The sequence below is a fragment of the Hydractinia symbiolongicarpus genome, chromosome 8 (assembly GCF_029227915.1).
Source record: "Hydractinia symbiolongicarpus strain clone_291-10 chromosome 8, HSymV2.1, whole genome shotgun sequence".
NCBI classification, from domain to species: Eukaryota; Metazoa; Cnidaria; class Hydrozoa; order Anthoathecata; family Hydractiniidae; genus Hydractinia; species Hydractinia symbiolongicarpus.
The window spans coordinates 18,142,166-18,166,390 of NC_079882.1; the positions used below are offsets into that span (position 1 = coordinate 18,142,166).

The 24,225-nt window shown below is 37.8% G+C and overlaps 1 protein-coding gene across 9 annotated transcripts in view; it reads right to left on the minus strand.

The window, feature by feature from the left end:
• LOC130655469 (serine-protein kinase ATM-like) overlaps nt 1-24,225 on the minus strand; it is a 255,466-nt gene that overhangs the window by 103,306 nt on the left and 127,935 nt on the right. For all 9 annotated transcript variants that reach the window (XR_008984665.1, XR_008984666.1, XM_057458230.1 and 6 more), the window contains 2 exons: nt 23,743-23,986; nt 23,386-23,486 (listed from right to left, as the gene is read on the minus strand). Coding sequence is in view for 7 of the 9 variants with exons in the window: in XM_057458230.1 (XP_057314213.1) it covers nt 23,386-23,486; nt 23,743-23,986 (345 nt within the window). In the remaining 2 variants the exon portion in view is untranslated. The remainder of the gene's footprint in view (nt 1-23,385; nt 23,487-23,742; nt 23,987-24,225) is intronic.

The window sequence follows — 24,225 nt, forward strand, 5'->3', positions numbered from 1 at the left end:
CCATCATACCTATTTCTCTTTCAGGGCAAAATCCTTGAACCAAGGTTTTTGTAACACTTTTGCCTTTTCTTCTTCCACTTCCCAAAATTTATTATTTTTCCTCTCCATTTTTGACAAATTTGAAATGACTAACAAGCTACATGTAAACTTCGTCTTCCTTCATCTCCTCCTTCCAACTGTTGAAATGCATACACGAGAAAAAGCCTTTGCACGTAAATATAAGGAGCAAAAACCGCTCATGTAAAATTACAGACAGAATACTAGCAGATTCTATAGATGGTTTTCATATGCGAATCTTGAGTAAATTCTGTTGCCGTAAATTTGTAAGAACAAAGTACGTCATCCAAATCTCGCAAACAGAATATTTTTAGAAGGAAATGACTGCTTTGAAAGAGCGTTAAAAAATAGCTTAGTTGCATAATTTTATTTTCATAGGTGTTTGAGAAATAACAGGACATTGTTAAATGTTTTGAATTTCCCTCTGAATCATCCTTTCCCACTAGTGTTACTGGGATAGTCAAATACAATTGTCAATATGTCAATTGTACAATTAATGCTTAAATACGATATGCCTGAAACTTTGGAAAAATACATCAGATTGGTAGAAAAACTACAGGATCTTTAAATGTCTCTATGTGGTGTGGTATTTTAAGCTAAACAATGCTACTGCTTTGCATTTGGTTGTTGGCTATGTTATCGGTTAGAGGTAGAAAATCATTGATACTTTACTTGAGAGTTATTAAATCGAGTTAAAAGGGTACTGTTTATGTAATTTTCAAACTTGTAAATCTATCAGATGTACAAAATGAAATGTTGCACAAAGTAGAAAATGCTAATTTAACAAAGTAATACTTCAACTGATTATAAAGGTAAAATATTTTCAAGAACTAAACTTTACATATATTTTTACAGCACAGTTAATACGGTTAAATTGTCTAAAATCAGGTTGAATAAATTTCTCTGTAGTAATATTGAAATGGTAATAAACATCACAATGTTGTATTTTTTTGAAAGAAGAGGCAATTTTTCATAAACAGTATACTAAAGAACAACTTTTATAATTTTTATGGTTTTGAAAAACTTTCGAACATGCCCATGTGCTGAATTTGAAAGAGATTGTATTTAGTGACAGAAAAACGATACTTGATGCCCCATTTACTGAAAAAATAGAAGAAGTTACACTCTCTTTGTGGTTAATTGGTCTGGGCAACCTCTCGGACATGCTTAGATGGTGCCATTGGAGGCTGTCTGTTAACTAAGGGAGTAAAGCTACTGTGCTGGTCAATCAAAAATGCAAATCACTGTTAAGTATCTAAAGTCTGAGAAAGTCATTCTGTTGTTCCCTCGGATCAGTAGAAATGAATGTTGGAACCCAAGGAGCCTGGTTGGTGTTTGCTGTAGGAAATAAACAAGTGGCTTTAATTAAGTGGACGTCAAGGAAGCTTGCAAGAATTACAAAATTCCCACTAACTTTGTAGGCATCTGCAATGGCTGATGCTGGTTGGCCAGCTGCTAATCTGCGAAAAGAAATCTTTAATTTACCACATACACCCAAAGCAAGTCATTGGTAGTGCAAAAATTATACAAGATTCAAAACTCCGGAATTGTTGCTGGATGATTGAGAGATATGGTGGAAGAACCTGAAGTAGTTACTCACTGGTTCCTGCTTAACCAAACTTGGTGCATGTCCAAGACAGTTACCAGATGTTCTGAATGAAGGAATTTTTTGAGTCCTTCTGCTTAGAGATTTTGTTAATAGCTCCAGATTGTTCCGTTATTGATGAAATTTTGATTATGAAGAACGCTGCGTTACTGATGATTTTGATAATAATGTTTATCAAGAACTGTTCCAGATTGTTGAGTTACATTACTGAAAAAAAAATCGATAACGAAGAAAACAAAACAACAGTAAGTAGAAACTGCTGTGTTGGTAGTGTGTATATACTAATTATCAACATTCACATTGATCACTATTGTTTGGTTTTTTATGTTACAGTATGGTCATAGTAGAAATAGTGTATGTTAATTTGTTGCTATTCTTGTTCTTTTAAGTACCAAATATAATTAGCTTGTGCTTTATTCTATTTGGAAGTACTTAAGACAGACCGGGTCATATTCTAAAAGCACTATCAGTATTACTAATCACAGTGAATATTATTTTTACAGATGTTGTTTAAGAGAGAGGTACACTTAATAATTCGAGACACAGGATGTATGCCAGCAACATCTTTTACTGTCCACTGTACTTTTTAAATATATTATTATATGACTTCTTAATTAGGTATTGTCGAAATTTGTATCAACCTTAAAATTGTATCAACCTTAAAATTGTTCTTTCATTGGCCGGAAGATGACCATAAAAAACTGTCGAAAATGACGAATACGCAGCAGTTTGAGGTTTAAGAATCATCAAATAGAAATTATATTTTTCCTTATCAAATATAGAATTCGCAATTATTTTGTCTAAAAGGACAAAAACATGCTCACATAAAGCCAAAATATTGAAAAATTTTATTCTAAAATAACACAAAATGCAGCTGTAAAAAGCTTAGAAATAGCAGTATTTGATTGTAAAATACCCAAAACCAAGACTGTATGAAGTTTTAAAATAAGGAAAACACAGTTACCAAGCTTTTCTAAGGCAGTGTCGTATCCAGAGGGTTTTAGATGCTGGTATACCGGTTTGGGCGCCCAAAATAAGTACCTAAATTAGTGAGAAGTGGTTAAAAAAAGGTTTTCTTATTTAATCCATAAATGAAGAAATCTTTACTGTAATCATTTAATGGCATATATATACACATTCTGAGAATGTGCCATTTTAATTCATTTTTTGAATATTATGCCCTAAAAACAAAATTAAACTGAAACTTAAAATTATTGTGATTTACTTTATACATAAGAGACAAAGGAATACTGTAGTTTGCATGGTCGCATGGGTGCGCACTCCCTCATAGTTGAGTTGGATTACGCGGACTGGTTTAGCGTTGTACTGGCCTCTCAGAGAGTCAGACTTCCTGTGGCAAAGTCGCAATCCAACACAATATGGCAGACTTAGAGTGTTAGCATGTAGCATCGATACTGACTCAACTACATGTCTGTCATATAAACCTTGTAGTATACATCCGAAGCTGGTGTATTTACAACAAACTTTTTCTTTGTTTTTTTTTTTTTTTTTTTTTTTTATTTCACATTATTTATTGTCGAAAATACAATAAAAATAGTCATATTTAAAAAAACTGACTAATTAAAATCGACTTCATGTAACTAACAAATATAAATTAAAAATAATAAATAAACTAAAAAGAATTTAACCTCAAAAGGTGATCTTATTTCTATATGTATCCTAAATTGTGAATATACAATCTACAAAGACGACACTGACAAGTTAAGCCTTTCCATTTTTTTAGACAACTTACAAACGTTGAAATGCATGGCGCTTCTTGAATAGATTTTGGTAGAGTTGCCCATAGCTGCGGTCCTCTGAAGGTTACAGTTTCCAAGCCATATTTTACAGTTTGTGCTCTACCTCGAAAAAACTCTGAATTAATACGATTCGAGTACCTATTTTTGTTAAGAATAAATACTTCGGACATAATATCAGGATTGGTATTATTTTTGACTTTATATAATTCCTTTAATAAAATAATCAAATTACGGTGATGTACACTAACAGTTCCAGTTTTATCCAATAGGTCTTGAAATGAAGAGCTATAATCATTAGTTATTACACGAAGGGCTCTACTATGGATTCTATTGATGGAATTGTTAGTAGTACGGTTACAAAACATCCAAAGTAAAGGACAGTAACCAAACTGAGATAAAATAAAAGAATTTAATATGAGATATAATTTTTGTTGATCCATATACGGTGATAATCTAACAAGAGCATTTAATTTATTGCTTGCTTTCTTGCACAAATCTTTAACGTGTTTGCTAAAAGTCAACATATTATCTATTGTAATACCAAGAAGTTTTTCCTCCGAAGAGCATTGCACAGCTGTTCCATTGATATTAACTTGTAGAAAACATTGTGTGTTGCTACCGAAAAACATAAAATGACACTTCCTTTCATTCAGTTGTAAGCAGTTTAACCTAAACCATGTTGAGACAGTTCTCATCTCATTTTCAAGCTCGTACAAAATATTTTCCTCAGAGTTTCCTATAACATAAATCGTGTTATCGTCAGCATAATTGCATATATCGCTGGTGACAAAAGATAAAAAATCATTCAAAAAGATGTTGAAAAGGAGAGGTCCTAGCACAGATCCTTGAGGGACACCGAAAGTCATTTCAAGCCATTCGCTAAAAGAGTTTGCCAGTCTGATACGTTGCTTCCTATTTTTCAGATAGCTAGTCACAAGTTTTAAAGCCGAAAAACTTAAACCATAGGCATATAACTTCGCTATGAGAAGATCATGGCTAATACAGTCAAAGGCTTTTGATAGATCCATAAAGATAGCTCCAACTTTTTGTTTGGCATCTAATGCTCCTCGCACTTTCGAGAACATACGCAAGAGAGATTGTTGAGTACTAAAGCCCTTTCGGAAACCACATAAATACGGAGATAGTTTATCACAGAAAAAACCCATAAGTTGTTTATATAGAAGCTTTTCAAATATTTTAGAGACCACAGGCAAAATACTTATAGGTCGAAAATTTTCTTTAGCTGATGGATCGCCTTTTTTAAAAATTGGACAGACTTCGGCACATTTTAACTCATTTGGAAATTCAGAATCCTTAATAACGGTGTTGTTAAATATGCTAACGAGACTTTGATAATATAAACTATAATAATCTTTCAAAATTCTACTCGGAATATCACCAGCAACATTTGATTTGGATTCATCTAATTTCTTCATTTCTTCCCACATTTCACTTCCCGTTGTTGGACTAAATTCGAATCTCGCAATATGGTTATATCTCTCATTGATTTTTTGGATACTCGGATGTAATTCGTATTTATAAATAGCATTTAGAACGTAATCATGTGAATCTGTTGAAACATCAGGCCATCGATATAACTTCAATGAACTGATAACCTTTTGAAAATAAGAGTTGAAGATATTTGCTATGTCTTCATCACTCGAGATAATACACTCATTTTCGATAAGAATGATTTTCTTTTGGTTTGATGAATCATCACTGACAAATGGCTTCACAGTACGCCAAAAACATTTGTTATCTGTTATCTTCTTAGTATTAAGGTTTGAATAGTAAGTAAATTTGGCCTTTCTCGACAGCTTGACACAAAGATTTCGTTGTAATTTATACTGCTTGATGTTTTCAGCTGAAGGAGATGATATCGATTTATTGCGTAGTCTGGAACGCAGCATGATAGCCTTTCGCAAATTCTTGTTCATAAATGGTTTATTATTCGATCGCAAGATTTTCTTTTTAAGTGGCATATGATTATCTAATATATTTTTGAAAGTGTTATTAAATTGTTCATACGTGGTTATATTTTGCATCCTGTTGGTCAATTCTGATATAAATATCTCTTTATTAAAATGAGAGTAGTCATGATAATTCACAACTTTCGGTGGAGCTTTTACATAAGTAGTTTTCATAACAGTTAGCACCATTCTGTGAAAATCTGAAAGACCAGTTTCGATAGTACTTGTGTGTTTAAACGTCCTTCCAATATTAGTTAAAATCAGATCAATACATGAGGGATTTGATGCTGATTTAAAACATGTTTTTTCTTTTATTAGATTAGACAAATCGAAGGCACTCATAAACTCTGACATTTCATCACTATCTGGCTCCAGGTTAAAATCGCCCATTACGATAATGTTTGAGTAATGTCTCATGTGAGAATTAAGTGCATTCGTGATATTTGAGAGGAAAAAGTGTGTGCATTGTGACGGTGGACGATAAGTGTACAGCAATAGGTACTTCTTCTTCCTTAGGTTTATCTCCAACGTAATCAGTTCTATTCCATTCTGTACCTTGAATGAAGTCAGTTCTTTAGTAAGAAGATTTTCATTTGCAAAGATCATCAAACCTCCACCATTTTTATCCCGGTCACGGCGAAAGGGGAGCTTGAATCCAGGCATGTCAAATTGACCTACCGGGAAAGATGAATCTACTTTTGTTTCACATATGCAGAGAATATCGATGTTGTTTTCCACAAACTCTTTCAGGAAGTCAAATTTATTTCGTATTGAGTTGATATTCACGTGGGCAATAATAACATTCTTAGGATTTTTTATCCGTAAATTTCTCAAAGAAGGTAAAGTATTGGAAAGGTTTTGACTGTCATTCACATTCATGTCATCGTTGTAGACTACATTTCATTCATTTTGATATTTCTTTAGTGTGTCAACAAATTTTTGGGATAGCAACAAGGTTCCTTTTCGATTCAGATGAAGATTACTTCGGTTTAGATGAAGTTTTGGAGATATAGTATGAGTAATAAAACAAATGTTTCGCTCCTGGCATTTTGATTTGAGTAGCTCGTTTACCGCTTTGACCTTTACATTATATCTGTCTTCACGTTCAATGATTCCTGATATGATAACATTGGTTTTATCACTCATTTTCAAAGCCAGAGACAAAATATCATTGCAGATTTGATGATGAGTCTTTTTAGATGGTATGTCGTTTGTACCTACATGCAAAATAACTCTATTAGGCTTTTGGTTTAGTGAGGGGATCACATGATGATTCATCGCGTCTATTTTTGCTCCGGAGAATGGTTTAACAATAACTTTTGTCTTATCGTTGAATTGATTCCCAAGCTTCCACCCTTTAACATCCTTTATTATGGAATCTCCCAATATATATGTAACATCATTATCACAATCAACTTTCTCAGTATCCGATTCAATTGATGTATTTAAATGGCTAGGACGGGATTCTTTTTTATAACCGGCTAATTGTTGTAGACGTTGTTTTCTGCTTTTGACGGTAATTTCTTGCATCGCATTAAACTCTTCGTGCTTCTTTTTTCTTATAGACTGTAATTGGTTTTCAATGTTTGTTTCAATACAACCATCAGACTTAATTGAATCGTTTTGTAAATCTTTAAAATGTTCATTGTCAGTATGATTAGAGGATAATGATTCCGTATAATTGTTTTGGGAGTTTTGCGGTAATTGTTTGTGATGTAAAAAATTAATACAAGTATCTTGTGAAGAGCTAGAACGCTCGTCATGCATTAGTGATTTCTGTATAAACAAATCTATAATATTATTTTTTGAGCTCACCTCTTCCTTCAAAAATTTAATTTGGTCTTCGAGTGATTTAATATAACTTCGTTGTGTTGAAATATTACTTTCGTCGTCCAATAATGGAGTATAACCACGCCTCAATTTACGAATTTCCATTTTTATGATATCTTTCAGAGATTCATTCAGATCCGCAAATAATTCAGATTTCAACTTTTCATACCTTATCTCTTCATATTTATCATCTATGAATTTCTCTGAGTCTACAGCACAATCATTTTCATTCCACATTAACTCAAATTCGTCAGGATTTGACAAATCTCGAATATGATTTCTCATAACACGCTCCGTATCCGTGTCCGTGTCCGCCATATTCTCAGTCAGCACAAGGAAATTAGAAAATTGAAGGAAAAGTATCTGCACAGAGCATAATAGTCAGTCTCAAACTAAAGGAACTTGTTCCTCCTGTCAACCACCACCAATCTCCTGTTTTTTCCCAAGTACCAATCGTTTTTTAGTTAATCGTTTGGAATGGGTACTGGAAGTTAAAAGAGAAAAAGATGATAAATTATCGCGGAATCCACGTCCAAGTGACAGGGTTTGTAGTGAGCACTTTGTGGATGCAGAACCAACCTGCAGTAATTCGTATCCATCATTAAAACTTGGGTATGATTTTAGAGAGGCTGTTCCTCGAAGAGAACTCATTTGACAGCATCAGCCACAACGTAAAAAGGCCAAAAAGCGTACCTTTCCACTTGGCACATCTGATCAGTTAATTGGAATTTCTCCTGCTGGTTTCATCACTTTTCTGTCAGATTGTTATGGTGGGTCTGTCTGACAAATACATTGTGAGGATAGTGGGTTTTTAGATGCGCTGGAAAGAGATAATGAAATAATGGCAGACAGAGGGTTCCAAATAAAAGAAGATCTACTTTTAAGATTTTGTAGTTTAAGTATTCCACCAGGTGCTAGAATAAAGGCGCAAATGACCATTGAAGAATGTAAATGTACTAAAGATGTTGTAATTTTGAGGATTCATATAAACGAGCAATTAATCGCATGAAAACGTTTTGCATTCTCAAGTATGTGTTACCAATCACCATGCTTCAACATGCTGATCATATTGTTCGAACATGTGCTTCTTTGTGCAATTTAAAGCCACGCCTCATACAAGCAAAATAATCTTGGTGAAGAAAAAAACAGCTTTTTTTAAAGCCACATACCTATAAAAAAACATTATTAGCAAACACAAAACCTTTTGTGATTTAAATTTTTTTAACTTTTTTTTAAGTTTTACCTTACTTTCCTCAACTTATGCATAACAAAACCTGTTCACTTACCTTCTTACTGGAACAGTCTCAGTGAACCAAATAATATTTTTTATAAATGTGTGGCTATAAAAATAGCCTTTTTATATATATATAGAGATATATAGAGATAGAGAATACATGTTCTGGCGCACCGCACATCTTGCACACGCACATGCCACAGGCAACCACAACAAATCCCTGATCATCTAGTACCATGCTGTGTTCGGTCATGTAGTTCAAGGTAAATTCCTAGTATGCTATGTTGAGTCATGTAGTTCAAGGTAAAGTCCCTAATATGCTATGTTTAGTCATGCCTATCAAAGATCAATGCTGCAAATGAGTAAAAAGAGTTCTAGCGCACATGAAGATAAATTCACCTGCATACTGCTGACGTCATCAAAAATCAACGCATGTGCAGTTAAGATGTGAAGTGTTGTAAGATAAAATCAAAAATACTACTATAATAAATGTGCATTAACTGTCAATCAAAATTCGATATTTTTGGAACTGCAGTAGTCATGACCTTACTAGCCAGCATTGGTCCCTCTCTACCCCTTATGGCTCTAGCATTAGTACAAGAATCAGAGAGGGACAAGGATAATGAGCGAAGGATTCAAGACTTAGAGGATGATTGTCCTTGTAACTATCAATAAATGGAACAATGTAAGGACTGTGAAAGGGTACTTGACGAGTCAATAGATGTAGCTGCGGGCGTAGGTTTGTGGTAAAGGCTAAAATGTTGTGTTGGCAATGCTACCAGGAATACATCTCCTATAACGGGGGTAGCTTTGTATGTAAAACGAGAAGCAATCCTCTGACGGTGTTGGAAATTCAGTAAAGAAGATGCTACAATTTGAAGAAGAAATTGTCAACCATAAAATCTTCTACCTATCTGCCGCTACCTTCACGGACATCAACACGGACTATCTAACACTGTCAGATCCCATTTCTGCCAATGGAGGTAAGGATAATCGATATGTTTTGGGCTACCATACACGAGACCTCGTGGTTGCATTGAGGGTAAAAACACCTAAAATCTGGTCCCCGCATGGGGTCACCCGGTACAATACCAGTGCTGTACCAGTGATGAGTCTTGATTTTAAAGAGCACCCTGATTGGGTTGCGAAGTATCGTCAAATTTGGTCCAAGATCAAAGACCTGATATCCGAGAAATTGACGAAGAAGCCGGTGAAAAAAGAGCATTACACCAATACAAAACTAAAATACTACAAGTACGCGATCACGACTAAATTCCACGGTATGCCAGTACCCTATGGTGAGTCATGCCAAGTCAGTGCCATCCTGGTTATTTCATCTGTGTATATGCAAGGTAAAAACTACTACCCTGAGGTACATGTTGTGGAATGTAGATATAAGGACTTCAAAAAAGAATGGCTGCTGAGTAAGGATTAAAAAAACCATACATTTTATAGGCCATATAAGACCTATAAAATATACCCAATTAGGGTTTGTAAACAGGTGGAGACTCTAGAGAGCGCTTGCATACTGTACAGACTGAAGTTTTTTTGAAACATTGTTTCTACCTTCCTGCCTACCTTTCGCAACTAGCTGGGCATGTTCATTGATGGCGTTAACAATACGGTTAAAACGTTGTCGCATCTGTTCCTTCAATAACATATACTTTTGCTTCTCTTGCCTGATCAGACAATACTCGTATTAGTCAATCACCCCATTTTCTACAGCCTTGAGATGGAATTCAATTTACTTTCCGCATAGATATTGTTCAATCTCCCCAATCTTGTGAAGTCTTTATTTTTGGCTTTTCTCAGGCATGTAGGTGCTTTGCACAGGTGCACTCAGTAAATTTGGGTATAGCTTGTTTACATCATTCATTTATTCTATCAGTAAGCACATCATAATTCCAGTAAACGATACATTTTTATCATGACAAACAGTTTAATTTTGTCCTCTGCCTGACTGTTCACAATAGTCGCCAAAGCCTCGATCTTGTACAGACCGTTCATAATGGCGATCGGATTCACCTTCTGATCAGGCCCTATCTTACGGATGGTAAAATCGTTGTTACTCTAAATGTTCAACCATGTAGGTCAAATACTTATCAATTTCAAGGCAATTCTCGTATCCTGTCCTAAGTAGTCCTCAAATATCGTAGGTTTGTCATACATACTATACAGGATATACCACCTATACCTCCTAAGCATGCTACGCCTCCTATACATACTCCTGATCATACTATACATACTATACAAGATATATCACCTATACCTCCTAAGCATGCTACGCCTCCTATACATACTCCTGATCATACCCTACATGGGGAACAACATGAGGATACCAAAGCAGCATTGATTACCACCGGAGTAGGAATCATCATTGCCTACATATGGCTTAAAAAATAGCTAATATTAGGCCTTTTTTGTCTTTCCAATGTAGACCACAACAAAACCAGCGACAGCTGCAATTGCCATGTACAGATGCTTGGCTGCATATTCGACAATGGTTGCCGCTACTCTGAGAAAGAAGGGGACTATGGTACCAATAATCCCAGGTAATGCAGCACCTGCTTTACTTGCTAGATATTTAAGGAATTTTCCAAGCCTTTCAAGCTGCTTTTCTACAAACCCTTTTCCTGCACCCGTTGCGGCACTACTTCCTGTGCCTGCTGCGGCAGCACATCCTGTAACGGATAGTACGATGGTTGAAATCAGTAGACCAATGACGGAGATGATACTTGCTATAGCTAGACCCTGCTCCTTGAAGAGGATTTTAAGCTTTTCCAACAGAGATGTATCATCTGTGGCAATTTTCATCAACATTTCCTTGATATTTTTCAGATGGCTGTAAATTTGGGAGGAAAGTAGGCCGTGTTAATCCATCACAGCCTTTTTTTCCTCCTTCATTTTTTAAATTTTTTTTTCTCAAGATCAGTGATTTTCATCTCCAAATTGTCCCTTTGTCCCCCAGTTTCCCACACTTTCTGCTTTTTCAGTTGTTTCACCTTGGCCTTTTCTTTGCCGATATCACTATCATACGAAATCATCTTAACCCTTCAATTTTTTAATGTTACCCTGTAAGGTTTGAATTTCGAGGTTGATTCATCCACTGTCATTGAGGTCAACAAACAAATTGTCTTGTATAAGCCTTTCTGTTTCATCTACAACTTTATCGATCTCATCAAACGAATTTATCTCAATATTTTCATCGGCCCTGGCCTTTTTCATAATATCATCAACCTTTTTCCCGAGTGCCTGCATCACATTTCAGACGCTCCTTACCCAACAATGTTTCTATAGAGTTAAACGTTATTAAATTACCATATTGATCAGTAAGCACTTTTTCTTTTAAGATATTTTCCCCCTTTTTATCTGTCTAAAAATGAGTTGCTTGCCTTCACCCACTCTAAAATAATCATAATTTTTATGGGTTGACGTCAGCTTCAAACCCTCAATAAGTTTATCATAAAGGGCATCGACCTGTGTTTCTAAATCCTGTTCCCCCAACCTATCTCTGCTAGGATTTGTAACATTTCTAGAACGTTTTTAACATGCATAATAAAGACATGTTAAAAGCATCACACATTGTTACTGAAGGGGAGGCGGAAAAATTAAGCCAAATTTACTATACCCTTGAACATCTGTGAACTGAACGCAAAGCTATTAGATTACTCGCGAAGGACAGCGGCTTAACCAAAAACCTAGTCACTCATTGGCTGTCTAGGCAAGTGTTGTGGCTGAGACACATCAAGGGTTCGAAAAGTGTCGATTATCCTCATTTCGCAAGTGCAAGACCAAATGAGATGCATCAATTTGATTTACTGTATATGCCCCATGATAAGGTATATGGAAATACGTATAAGTACATTCTCACGGGTATTGATGTAGCCTCAAGAGACAAGGTAGCGAGACCTCTACATACCAAAAAAGCAAGCGAAGTCGCGGACATGATCAGGGACATTTACAAGGCAAGACCCTTGAGATGCCCCAAGGTTTTTCAATGTGACAATGGTAGTGAGTTCAAATCAGATGTAACGAAGCTGCTAGAGGATAAGGGAATTGAGATTAAGCAAACCACCACCAAGTACCACCATATGTTCACAGCCTTTGTAGAGTCTTATAACAAGGTACTCGCGGAAAGCAGGAGCTGGTCTCCGAGGATACTAGCAGTACATGGGTGAAGCATTTGTACATCATCGTGAAAAGTCTTAACAATATCAAGACTGCCATGATTGCCATGAAACCTAGCAGGCCGATCAAACTCGATGATTTACAGCTTGCGAAAAGTCAACAATATACCGAAGAAAAGCCCCTACCTGAGGATGGGCTCTATCTCTATCTGTTACAACCAGGAGAAGAACATGACGATTCGAAAAGGTGTGCAACCGACGCCGTTTGGAGTAAGAAATTGTACAGATTTGATTGTATTGTAGCAGGCAGTCGCATGCTGTACTATTTAAAAGACGGACCTGAAAGAAGCTTCGTGTCAGAAGATTTGATGCTAATTCCCAAGGATGTTGAGGTACCTCCAGAGCATGTCAAGGATTGGTAATAGTTCTCAAGCCCAATTGGGGCAGGGTGACAACCCTCTCACTTTTACCTATATTTTTACTACTTAAAGGAGTAGTAAAAATTTGCTCTTGCCTAGTCATCTAGTACCGGAACACCCAAATCGTACAGGTCATCCCGAGTAAGGTCGATAAGCCCGAAATGGTTTCTGCAACGCTCCACATGTCCATCCTCTTCAAACCGATTAAAGGCATGTATACCGTTGGGATTGTCGATGACAACAATCTCCTCCACGCCTGGAAAGTTGTCCTTGAACCTTGAAGATGATGGCATTCGTCGCAATCCTATGCGCTGTGCTTTCTATGGATGATGATGACGTTGTCTTTTCCTAGATCTTGAGCATGCGGTACATACCGTTCCTGAAGTGTTTTTACTTGTTGCTGGAGCTCCTCAATTTCATCCCCCAACATCATGAGTTGACTATCCCTATGGTCTAAATCATCCTTGAGAATGGCGATGTCTATACCTCTGTCCTCGAGGGCTTGACGATGCTCTTTAATTACATCTTGTAGTTTTTGGACACCTGCCCAGGGCATCCATCTGATGACCCCTCCAGCTTTTGGTTTCCTGAAACGACGAATGATCTCCAATGCACCGTCAAGTGTAACGAATACATCATGTTGGTTTTTCCCTCCTCCTTGCATACCTGATCGGGGGCCCATGGGATGAGCCCCATTGGACCCTACTATTTCAGATCTGGTAGATAGGAATATTGAAGGTATCACCATATTTTTAATCTTTTTAATACCCCAAAACCTACCAAGACCAGCGCGTTAAAACACAGGTTGATCCTGGTTGTTAGACAGGGTCTCCATGGATCCTGCATTGAACATAACTTGCGACAACATTTTCTAATTTACCAATGTAGGCCGGAAGATTTCACTTGAGAATCTTCCAAGTCCTAGGGTGTTCCAATCTCACATATAGGCACGCCTGTTTAGACAATACTCGTATTAGTCAATCACCCCATTTTCTACAGCCTTGAGATGGAATTCAATTTACTTTCCGCATAGATATTGTTCAATCTCCCCAATCTTGTGAAGTCTATATTTTTGGCTTTTCTCAGGCATGTAGGTGCTTTGCACAGGTGCACTCAGTAAATTTGGGTATAGCTTGTTTACATCATTCATTTATTCTATCAGTAAGCACATCATAATTCCAGTAAACGATACATTTTTATCATGACAAACAGTTTAATTTTGTCCTCTGCCTGACTGTTCACAATAGTCGCCAAAGCCTCGATCTTGTACAGACCGTTCATAATGGCGATGGGATTCACCTTCTGATCAGGCCCTAAAAATGAGTTGCTTGCCTTCACCCACTCTAAAATAATCATAATTTTTATGGGTTGACGTCAGCTTGGGATTGTCGATGACAACAATCTCCTCCACGCCTGGAAAGTTGTCGTTGAACCTTGAAGATGATGGCATTCGTCGCCATCCTATGCGCTGTGCTTTCTATGGATGATGATGACGTTGTCTTTTCCTAGATCTTGAGCATGCGGTACATACCGTTCCTGAAGTGTTTTTACTTGTTGCTGGAGCTCCTCAATTTCATCCCCCAACATCATGAGTTGACTATCCCTATGGTCTAAATCATCCTTGAGAATGGCGATGTCTATACCTCTGTCCTCGAGGGCTTGACGATGCTCTTTAATTACATCTTGTAGTTTTTGGACACCTGCCCAGGGCATCCATCTGATGACCCCTCCAGCTTTTGGTTTCCTGAAACGACGAATGATCTCCAATGCACCGTCAAGTGTAACGAATACATCATGTTGGTTTTTCCCTCCTCCTTGCATACCTGATCGGGGGCCCATGGGATGAGCCCCATTGGACCCTACTATTTCAGATCTGGTAGATAGGAATATTGAAGGTATCACCATATTTTTAATCTTTTTAATACCCCAAAACCTACCAAGACCAGCGCATTAAAACACAGGTTGATCCTGGTTGTTAGACAGGGTCTCCATGGATCCTGCATTGAACATAACTTGCGACAACATTTTCTAATTTACCAATGTAGGCCGGAAGATTTCACATGAGAATCTTCCAAGTCCTAGGGTGTTCCAATCTCACATATAGGCACGCATGTTTAGACTTTTTCAATTCAGCCTTTATATCATCCCAATCAGATATCATATTCGCTTCCTCATCTATCATTTTCATATCTGAACGTTCGTTTGGATATCAGAGAAAAAGCTGCTTCTTCTGTCTCCTCAGATTCTTGGGTAATGCAGTGTAGCTCTGGGTTAGTAGCCACAGGCTATGTTTTCTGTGCCTACCACTGATAGCCAATTCAAGCAAGTGTTGTCTCCGCTTGTGGAGGCTTTCGTCGGCTATACAGTCATCAACTATGAAGAGACTCTCTTTACCCACCAATAAAGACGACAATTTCGTAATCCATTAAACAGTTGGCCCTTAGATTCGATCAGGAAAACATAGTTGTCCTGCCAGAGCAAGGCTCTCTCAAGGTAGGTCGTATTCCATTGCAGGGTAGGGCACAACATCACTATGGTGGAATAGTGGTGTCTGTATTCGTTTTCCAGTAGATCCAGAACAAGTTGGGTCTTGCCACAAGACGTAGGGCCCATGAAGATTGCTGTATAGGGGTCTTTTACTACGTCTAACATTTTAATGGTAGGACCATTTTTTCGAAGGGATTTTAGGGTACAGGGTGGCGCAGGTAGAACAGATCCATACGCCTCCATGATTGTTCACCAAAGGTCATGGGTTCTTTCTTTGGTGGAGCTATTCCAAGCTTCCTCTCCCTCATCAGTGCCGTCAATTTCTGTCCTTGGGCCACACGCCCCGGGTGATTTTTGTTTACTTCAACAATTTTTTCTGCAGGTTGTTGCTGATTGATAATAACACTACACGCACTGCTCATCTCTGTTCTCCTTGGTCTCCGACCAATCATTCCTATTGCTCATATGTCTCGCGGTATGCCCTGCCATCAAGATAGCTGCTAAGCACCTCCCAATGGTGCAGTACACAAGGATCCCGAAATTTGTCATGGCGTATCGAATAATGGGTTCTTCCTCAATATCTTGCCTGAGGCCCTCGACATTGTCGATATCCACGATATTTCCAATCATGTTTGCGTACAGACTGACCACGTGTGTAGTCAACACCTTGGCCGTCTTCTCCCCTTTTTCTTGTAATTCTCGTTGTACATACTCAGCATGTACCTTGTCGTAGCCTCATCAGGAGCCTTGTCAATGAACCCTTCTGTACATTTCTTGGGTAGAAAATGCCCCTTGCCTTTGCGTAGGGCTTCCTTTAAGGCTGGGCATTTATCGGTGGGTTTCTCTACATGCTCATAGGTTGATTCTGCGGAGGTGTCCAATAACATTTGCGCAAGCTCTGACATTCTCTTTATTGTAGGGGGATAACGGAAAAAGCATAATGCGATCAGGGCATAGGGTAGAAGTATAGTGATTAGTAGGCATATGTTCATGGTTTTTATTTTCAAGTGCCGGACCGGCGGTAGTGGCCACGGGCTAACGTGGACACTTGGTCCTGCTGCATGAGCCTTTAACATCCGCCCTGTTAAGTGCTAACTTGTTTACCTCCTGGGTGTATACTTGATGGTTCTTGTTCTGAATTAGCACCTGGCTTTTGTAGATGTTAACACCCTCTTCCAGGCATTGTTGGTAATCGTCAAAAGTGATGGACTCTTTGTTCACACATCTCTTTTCGTCCTTCGCTTTCCTGTCACCGCCCTCTTTTGTAAGACTCTCATAAGCATAAAATTTGCTCTCAGGGTGATGAACTCGGTCATAATTTTTCCACCTAATTCATCCTTCATGAGGCCGACGACCTTTTTGTTTTTCCCTATAGGAAGAGGCTTATTATCTTCGGCAGTATAGCCACTTGTGTCAAATCGATCTTCAACATCGCCCTTGATATCATGATAAAAGACGTGGGTTCGAATATGGTATACAAAAGAGTCTGTGTCCATGTAACAGAACTGCAGCTTGCTGATATATTTGGGCTGCATATAGTCGTAGAGGAACCCATACATGATCAGCTAACCTAACAGGTCCAAGATTGCCTGCCCTATATACACCTGTTTGTTCATTTTGACCTCAGTCTTTCATCTCTACACCTAGGAGGTGTTTACTGAACCGGCTTCCACCTTTGAAATTTGGCTTCATCACAAGCTTCATATACTTGTCCTCATTGGTGACCAGCTGAATGGTGCAGTGGTTCCTAATATTCTCCATAGTCTTGCCAAAGACCGAGAGGTTTATGAGCGTGTAAAAATCCTTCTTGAAGTCATTTTTGCGGAAGTTCTCAACCTCATGTTGTGATCTATATACCCTTTAAGCCATGGCTGTTGGTTAAATTGAATGACCCTATGCACCTTCTTCAGTACAAGCCCATGCTTTATAGCCTCATAAAGGGCTCTGATATGCACTACATATCCACGCTTGTTTTTTCAAATTTGGTACCAGTTGATTTTAACGTTGAAACTGATGTACTTTTCAGTATTCTTAGCTATAAAACCAATGTCATACTTTTCCCCTAATTCTCTGATAAACAGGTGGTCATCATACCCACTTAAATTATGGAAGATGAGGGGAATATGGCCAGGTATCTTGTATCTGAGGTTACAATTATTATACGCCATGCCTCTATACAGCCCCATATAGTGACAGTGGTCTGGAACCTTACGGTTTTTCTCATCGTTAAAAGGCTACATGCAAATGTGGCATTCTGTGGGCTCGTTATGTTCCCTTTTTAACACCTCTGTCAGTTCTAGCATGGGTTGTTGGGGTAGGTCTTATACAACCGCTTCACCTCATCCTCCAGATGGTTCACGAATCGCGTGACACAGTCCTTACCTCTGTAGACTGTTCGTGGATCTGGTACATCCCCATAGGCGAATTTTGAGTATGTACACCAGTCAGATGGTATGTGCCTGTTCAGCTTTTTTGTCTTCATGCCCCTAGCATCCTCCACTAGGACGAGTAGGCCCGCATAGATGCAGAAGGGTATCCTGAACTGCAACTGACCATCCCTATATTGTGACCATTTCTCGGACTCGTTTCGCATTGTTACCTTGACAGCCTCATGGTCCCTGCAGTATTTATAATGCTTGTCTCTTGATTCAACCATAGGAAAGGCTTGAAGCCAGTTCAGGCAAAAATGCATTGATTTTGTGTTTTTAAAGTCTCACTACCTAGGAGTTGCGATAGACTTTTGACGGCCGTGTAGTGAGTCTTTGAACCATCCATAAGCAACAGATTAACCTGCTTGTTACGCCTAATGTTGTGTTCTGATCGCCGCAGGATGTTGATCTTCTTCCCCATTACATACAAGACGTTTGCCACGCTGTCCGTGTTGTTCTTTTCAAACTTGGATATATCATTAATAGTTGTTGGGAACTCTATATTCTGCTAATTGTAGAGGTCTACGTAGGTTCTCAGCTTAGTGATTCTTTGTACATCTTTTCCGATCTCTATGTGATGTAACGATGCTATGACAGCCCACTTGAAACACTCCTCGTCATCATTTTTTGTGTTGATGATGGCCTTTTTCGAAGCAATAAATTTTGGGGGTTCTATATATGATGAACCCCTTATTAGTCGCAACTTATGGAAATCTACATCAAGGTGTAAAATTCAACCAATGGTGAATCCGCTCTGAGGTAGTGCTGGATGTTCCACGTGTGTCTTGATTTGAGCAAACATCCTATCCAGCATGTCGTCTACGTCACTACCCTGGAAAATTTCTATCATATTGCTATTAAAGACTTTCTTCACCTCAATGTACTCAATGTTAACCTCCTCCGAGTTTGGTGGCGTTTTCTTCTTCCAGATGATCCATAAGGACATCTGTACCTTTTCCACCACCTGGTCGTCAATCAAGGTTTTCACGTTGGGTCGCACCATTCCCATATACCCATCGACGTCGGCTCCTAACAGGAAAACTTTAAAAGGTTTTGTGGAGCACATGCTTATGTTCATGAGGTGTAAAATCTTGCTCCGGCTGATCATTGAGATTTTGAATATCCTCTAGGTAGTCTTCTTCGGCCTCAGCATGAAGTGTAGGCTTTGCGATATGTTATTCGCACAATAGAGAGTTTGAATGTTGCATAGGTTCTCTTGACTCCCTCTTTTATAGGCTTGGGAACAGCGTCCACCAGCCAATTGTACCATCCACGCATCTTATCCCCTACAATCAAACAATTTTTCAACAGTTCCTGTTGTTCAAATATATCCATAGCCTCAAATATATCCATAGTGTTATAGGTCTTACTGGTTGTATAGCCCTTCTAGGTGGCCTCTGTGGTACATACTACAATAGAGCAATCAGTTCAGCCTTGCGTAGTCTGTAATACCCAGTTAAGCCACGGCTTTTCGCAATATCACGTAACTGTTTCACGATGTGCGTATTCATTCTTTTTATTGTATTGATTTCGATTGTCCGGGGATTTCTCTAAGCTAGCACAGTTGTTCACATCTTTACTGCGCATGCATGGATTTTTGATGACGTCAGCAGTAGGCAGGGGAATTTACTTTCATGTGCGCCAGAACTCTTTTTACTCATTTGCAGCATTGATTTTTGATAGGCATGACTAAACATAGCATCTTAGGGACTTTACCTTGAACTACATGACTCAACATAGCATAGTAGAGACTTTACCTTGAACTACATGACTCAGCACAGCATGGTACTAGATCATCAGGGATTTGTTGTGGTTGACTGTGGCGTGTGCATGCGCAAGATGTGCGTTGCGCCAGAACATACATTTCTCTATCTCTTATATACCATTTATTGTGAGAACGTGTGTTTCAGATAATGCACATAGAGGGATGACAATTTTTTTTAAGATGGTTTTAAAACTCGGGATGAAACTGAACTTTCTCTACCGAAAAACCATACTGAGTCCAAACAAAAAAGTTGCAAAATTTTAAACCAGTAACTCCCATCTGCATTTGACAATGGGTAAAATACTGATGATTTTTGTTCAGAACTAACTTCCCTTCAACATATTTTAAATAGGGTAGATGAATTTTAGGATCATTTGGAGATGCGTAATTAATGGAGTATGGACAACACCAACACGAAAAAACTCTGTCTAGACTAGCACCTATGACTGGAAAAACCTTGTCTAAAAATAACCCACACTCAATGACGTCAACATTCTTATGACCTTTAGAATAATACTCATAAAATTTATTCACTGCATTAACTTCCATTGAGTATCTATACTTTAATGCTGGAATATTTGGACTAAGGAACACAAAACCAGAAATCTTTTGTTCCACCTTTCACAAACTTTTCCACTTTGGTTTTCACTTCATGAGCTCTGGATGCAGTTATGACACCTTTGCGAAAGGCATACTGGTATACTTTCATTACAACATTGACCTCGAGTAATTATTTCAATTTGCTTAATGATGAAAAGTGTACTGCAACATTGCTATGAAAATTTTCAATAGAATTGGACATTAAAATGACATCGTTGATGCTAACAAGAGCATTGGCGTTGCCAGTGACAATATCACTCATGAAATCTATTTCCGGTTTTGGAACAGCCGTTCAAAGAGTGGTGTCTGGAACAACCTTCTCAAGTACAGCAGCTACATCGCAAAGCTTCAAAGGTTTAAATGACACATCAAAGGGATTATAGTCTTTCTTTGATGTACTTGAGGGACCCTTTGATTTTTTACCTCTCTTTCCAAAATCATCACGTTTAAATGTAACATCTTTGATCTTGGCCGGTTTTACCTCGGTTAGGGAGCCACTCACACAGTTTGCTGGTACATGACATACTGCTCAGTCTAAGCCTAACTGCTGCTTCAAGACGAAATAACAATGCTGCCATGTGGTTGCAGGTCTCTGACATACCAGCCATGCAGCCACAATGTGCAGACTTAATTTTGCCAATACTTTTTGTCACACAAATCCCAAGGTTATGTGGAGGGTCATTTATATGCTGTGATGGTCAATAATCAACCTTAAAAAACAATAACTAGAGGTTGGTTCAACTTCATGGTACAATATTGGGTCAAGCCAACCATTACTAAAATCGCTATAAGCTTTTGAACTTTTGTAATCGTTAAAATCTGAACTACCAAGCTCACTGGGGTTAAACATTAGGTAATTGAATATATCAGCACACAGTATGCATGGCCAAAACTTTATGCCATCATTCTCACAGACCCATCCAGAAGGAAGATACTTTGAATCAAGAAGTACAACACCAGATTCACTGACTGAAAGCTTAGCCTGGTACTCTTTATGTAAATTATCTCTACCTCCTCTGCTGTTTTGATGACTGGAACATTATTTTCGCTAGCTGCAAACACCCTAGCTACTAATTTGCATTTTCTCCTGCTAACTTTCAGACCTATCAACCTTAAATACCTCTTTAACTCGTCTACCTTAATCTTCTCTATCATTTCAAACTCCATACTTATCTAACAACACTAACTACATTCTCAAAACAACTTTCTTTCCTTCTTGGGCAACTAATTTCGGTTAGTTTTGTTTACCCCAAACTCGTCCCAGTCTTTTTATTATCGCGAGACAAGAGTTTAGAAGCCGTCAAATCTAAATTCAAGCAGCTTAGACAATCCAGGAAAAATTTTCACTACGAAAAAGAAATATTTAACATAAGTTAAATAAATTCTTCTCGTTATATTATTACAAGTTTAGCTAAGCAGATCATAAAGGATGGTGCTATTCCGAGTGAGTGGCAGTCGAGTGTAATAGTGAATTGTTTCAAGGGCATGGGTGATGCATTAGAAAGAGGTTTGAAGTTGGTTGATCAAGTAATGAAAGTTATTGAAAGAGTGATTGATAAGTTATTTAGAGAAAGAATTGATATAGATAAGATGCAATTTGGTTTTGTTCCAGGGTGTGGCACTACACATGCAATATTTTTACTCAGACAGCTTCAGGAAAACTATTTAGGAAAGAGAAAGAATCTCTATTTTGCCTTTATAGATTTAGAGAAGGCTTTTGATAGAATGCCACGTAAATTTATTTGGTGGGCTATGCAAAAATTAGGTGTGGATGAGTGGCTAGTTACGATGGTACAGTCTATGTACAGCAATGCTAAAGTCGTGTCAGGATTAACGATTCAATTAGTGAGGAATTTAGTGTAAATGTTGGTGTACATCAGGGTTCTGTACTTAGTCCTTTGTTGTTTGTTCTAGTCTTAGAAGCGCTGTCGATAGAGTTCAGAACAGGTTGTCCATGGGAGTTATTGTATGCAGATGATTTGGTTCTCATAGCAGAGTCCGTGGAAGAATTAGTTGAAAAGTTTGAGAAGTGGAAGAAAGGACTAGAAGAGAGAGGGCTAAGGGTGAACACAGCAAAGTCTAAAGTCAAAGTGTGACCTTGTAGTTGGAAAGTGGCCTTGTGGAGTTTGTAGGAAAGGGGTTGGTAGTAACTCAATTTTTTGTCAGACTTCCAAGCATTGGTACATAAGAAGTGCAGTAGTATTAATTGAAGGTTAAAAGCTGACATTCAGTTTGTATGCAAGCGTTGCAAAGGTGAGATTATAGAGAATGAATATTTCCAGCTTTAATGAGGTACAACAGTGGCTCCTTAGAGATAGTTGAGAACTTCTGTTACTTAGGTGATATGTTGGGCAGTGAAGGGGGTGTTGGAAGAAGTGTTACTTGCAGGATAGGTTCTGCTTGGAAAAAGTTCAAAGAGTTACTTCCTTTGTTGACTAGCAGAGCCCTGTCAATTGAGGTAAAAGGTAGGTTGTATGAGTCCTGTGTAAGAAGTGTTATGTTGTACGGTAGTGAGACATGGGCAGTGAAGCAGGAAGATCTTGACCGTTTAGAAAGGAATGATATGAGAATGGTTAGGTGGAGGTGTAACCCCAGTCTGAGAGACAGAAAGAGTTCAGATGAGCTAAGAAGCAGGCTAAGTATCCGTAGAATTAAAGATGTTATCCAGATAAGAAGAATGAATTGGCTGGAGTACTTGGAAAGAATAGAGGAGGATAATTGGGTAAGAAAGCGTAGAGACTTGATAGTTCCCGGGGCAAAGCCCAGAGGCAGACCGAGAAAGACTTGGCAGGAGGTTATAAGGACAGACTTAATACAGAGGAAGTTGAGTTTAGATCTAACACAGTCTAGATCAGATTGGAAGAGGGTCATTAATATACCCCGTGCAGCCCATGCTAACATGGAAAACGGACATTAAGCCAAGGATGATGATATAAACTATAAAGTACCTTAAATGTAAAGTCTAAGTTTAGTACTTATTATATCCAGTGCATCAAAAGCCTTATTTTATTGAGAACTTACAATTCATTACAAGCTAAAAACAGGGTCAAATTTTTGTATTTAATTTTATTGTAAGTAAAAATGGCACAAATTTTACTTACTTGGGGCATTTAGTTTTGTTTTCTTCATCAACGTCATACATATGAAGGCTCAAATTAAAAACGATTTCTTCAATGTTATATTTTAGCTCTTTGTTGAAAATCTATATAAGAAATTGTTTTTGCTCTTTACGAATTTTAAAGATTCTGGTCTATCCAAAAACCATAGTTTGATACAAGATCAAATCAACTTTAAAAGTGAAATAATATGAAATGTCTAATATTGTTGTTGTAAAGTAGGTTAAACAAGTGTTTTTAAAACCAAAAGTTTCTAGCATTTACTCTCGTTAAAATATTAGCCTAGAAATTTGATGGGGTACATAAGACTAAAAAAAAAAAAAAAAAAAATGGGTAACTTACCTCTGTGGTTAGTGTTGAACGGAAATGATCCAGTCCTCTCAAGTGAATGCTTTTGTTGATCTCTAACAATTTGTTATTTATTTGCTCACAATGTAGTGGAAGGGAAAGTGCGACTATTGAAGCAAAGTGATTAATCAGCATCTCTATCTTCTCTTCAACAAACGGAAACTTGTGGTGAATCTTATTGATATCTTCAAATTTATTGAAAAACACAAGGTAAGAAAATATTTCTTTGCAGTAATTCCTAAATAAAGGATACTAAGAATAAAAAAATCTAAATAAGTAAGTAAATAAGTAGTCTTTTTATTTTTTAATTTTGCTGATTGCTCTTAATTGTCCTTAACCCGGGAGCACTCAGTGTTAAAACTTTCCTAATTTCTAAGCTATTTTAAAGAGCCTGCAAAGAGGCTGCAAAACGGTTAAATAAAGACTTTCAATATTGATGTGACTGCCAACTCTTGCACATTCTGAATAACAGAGTGT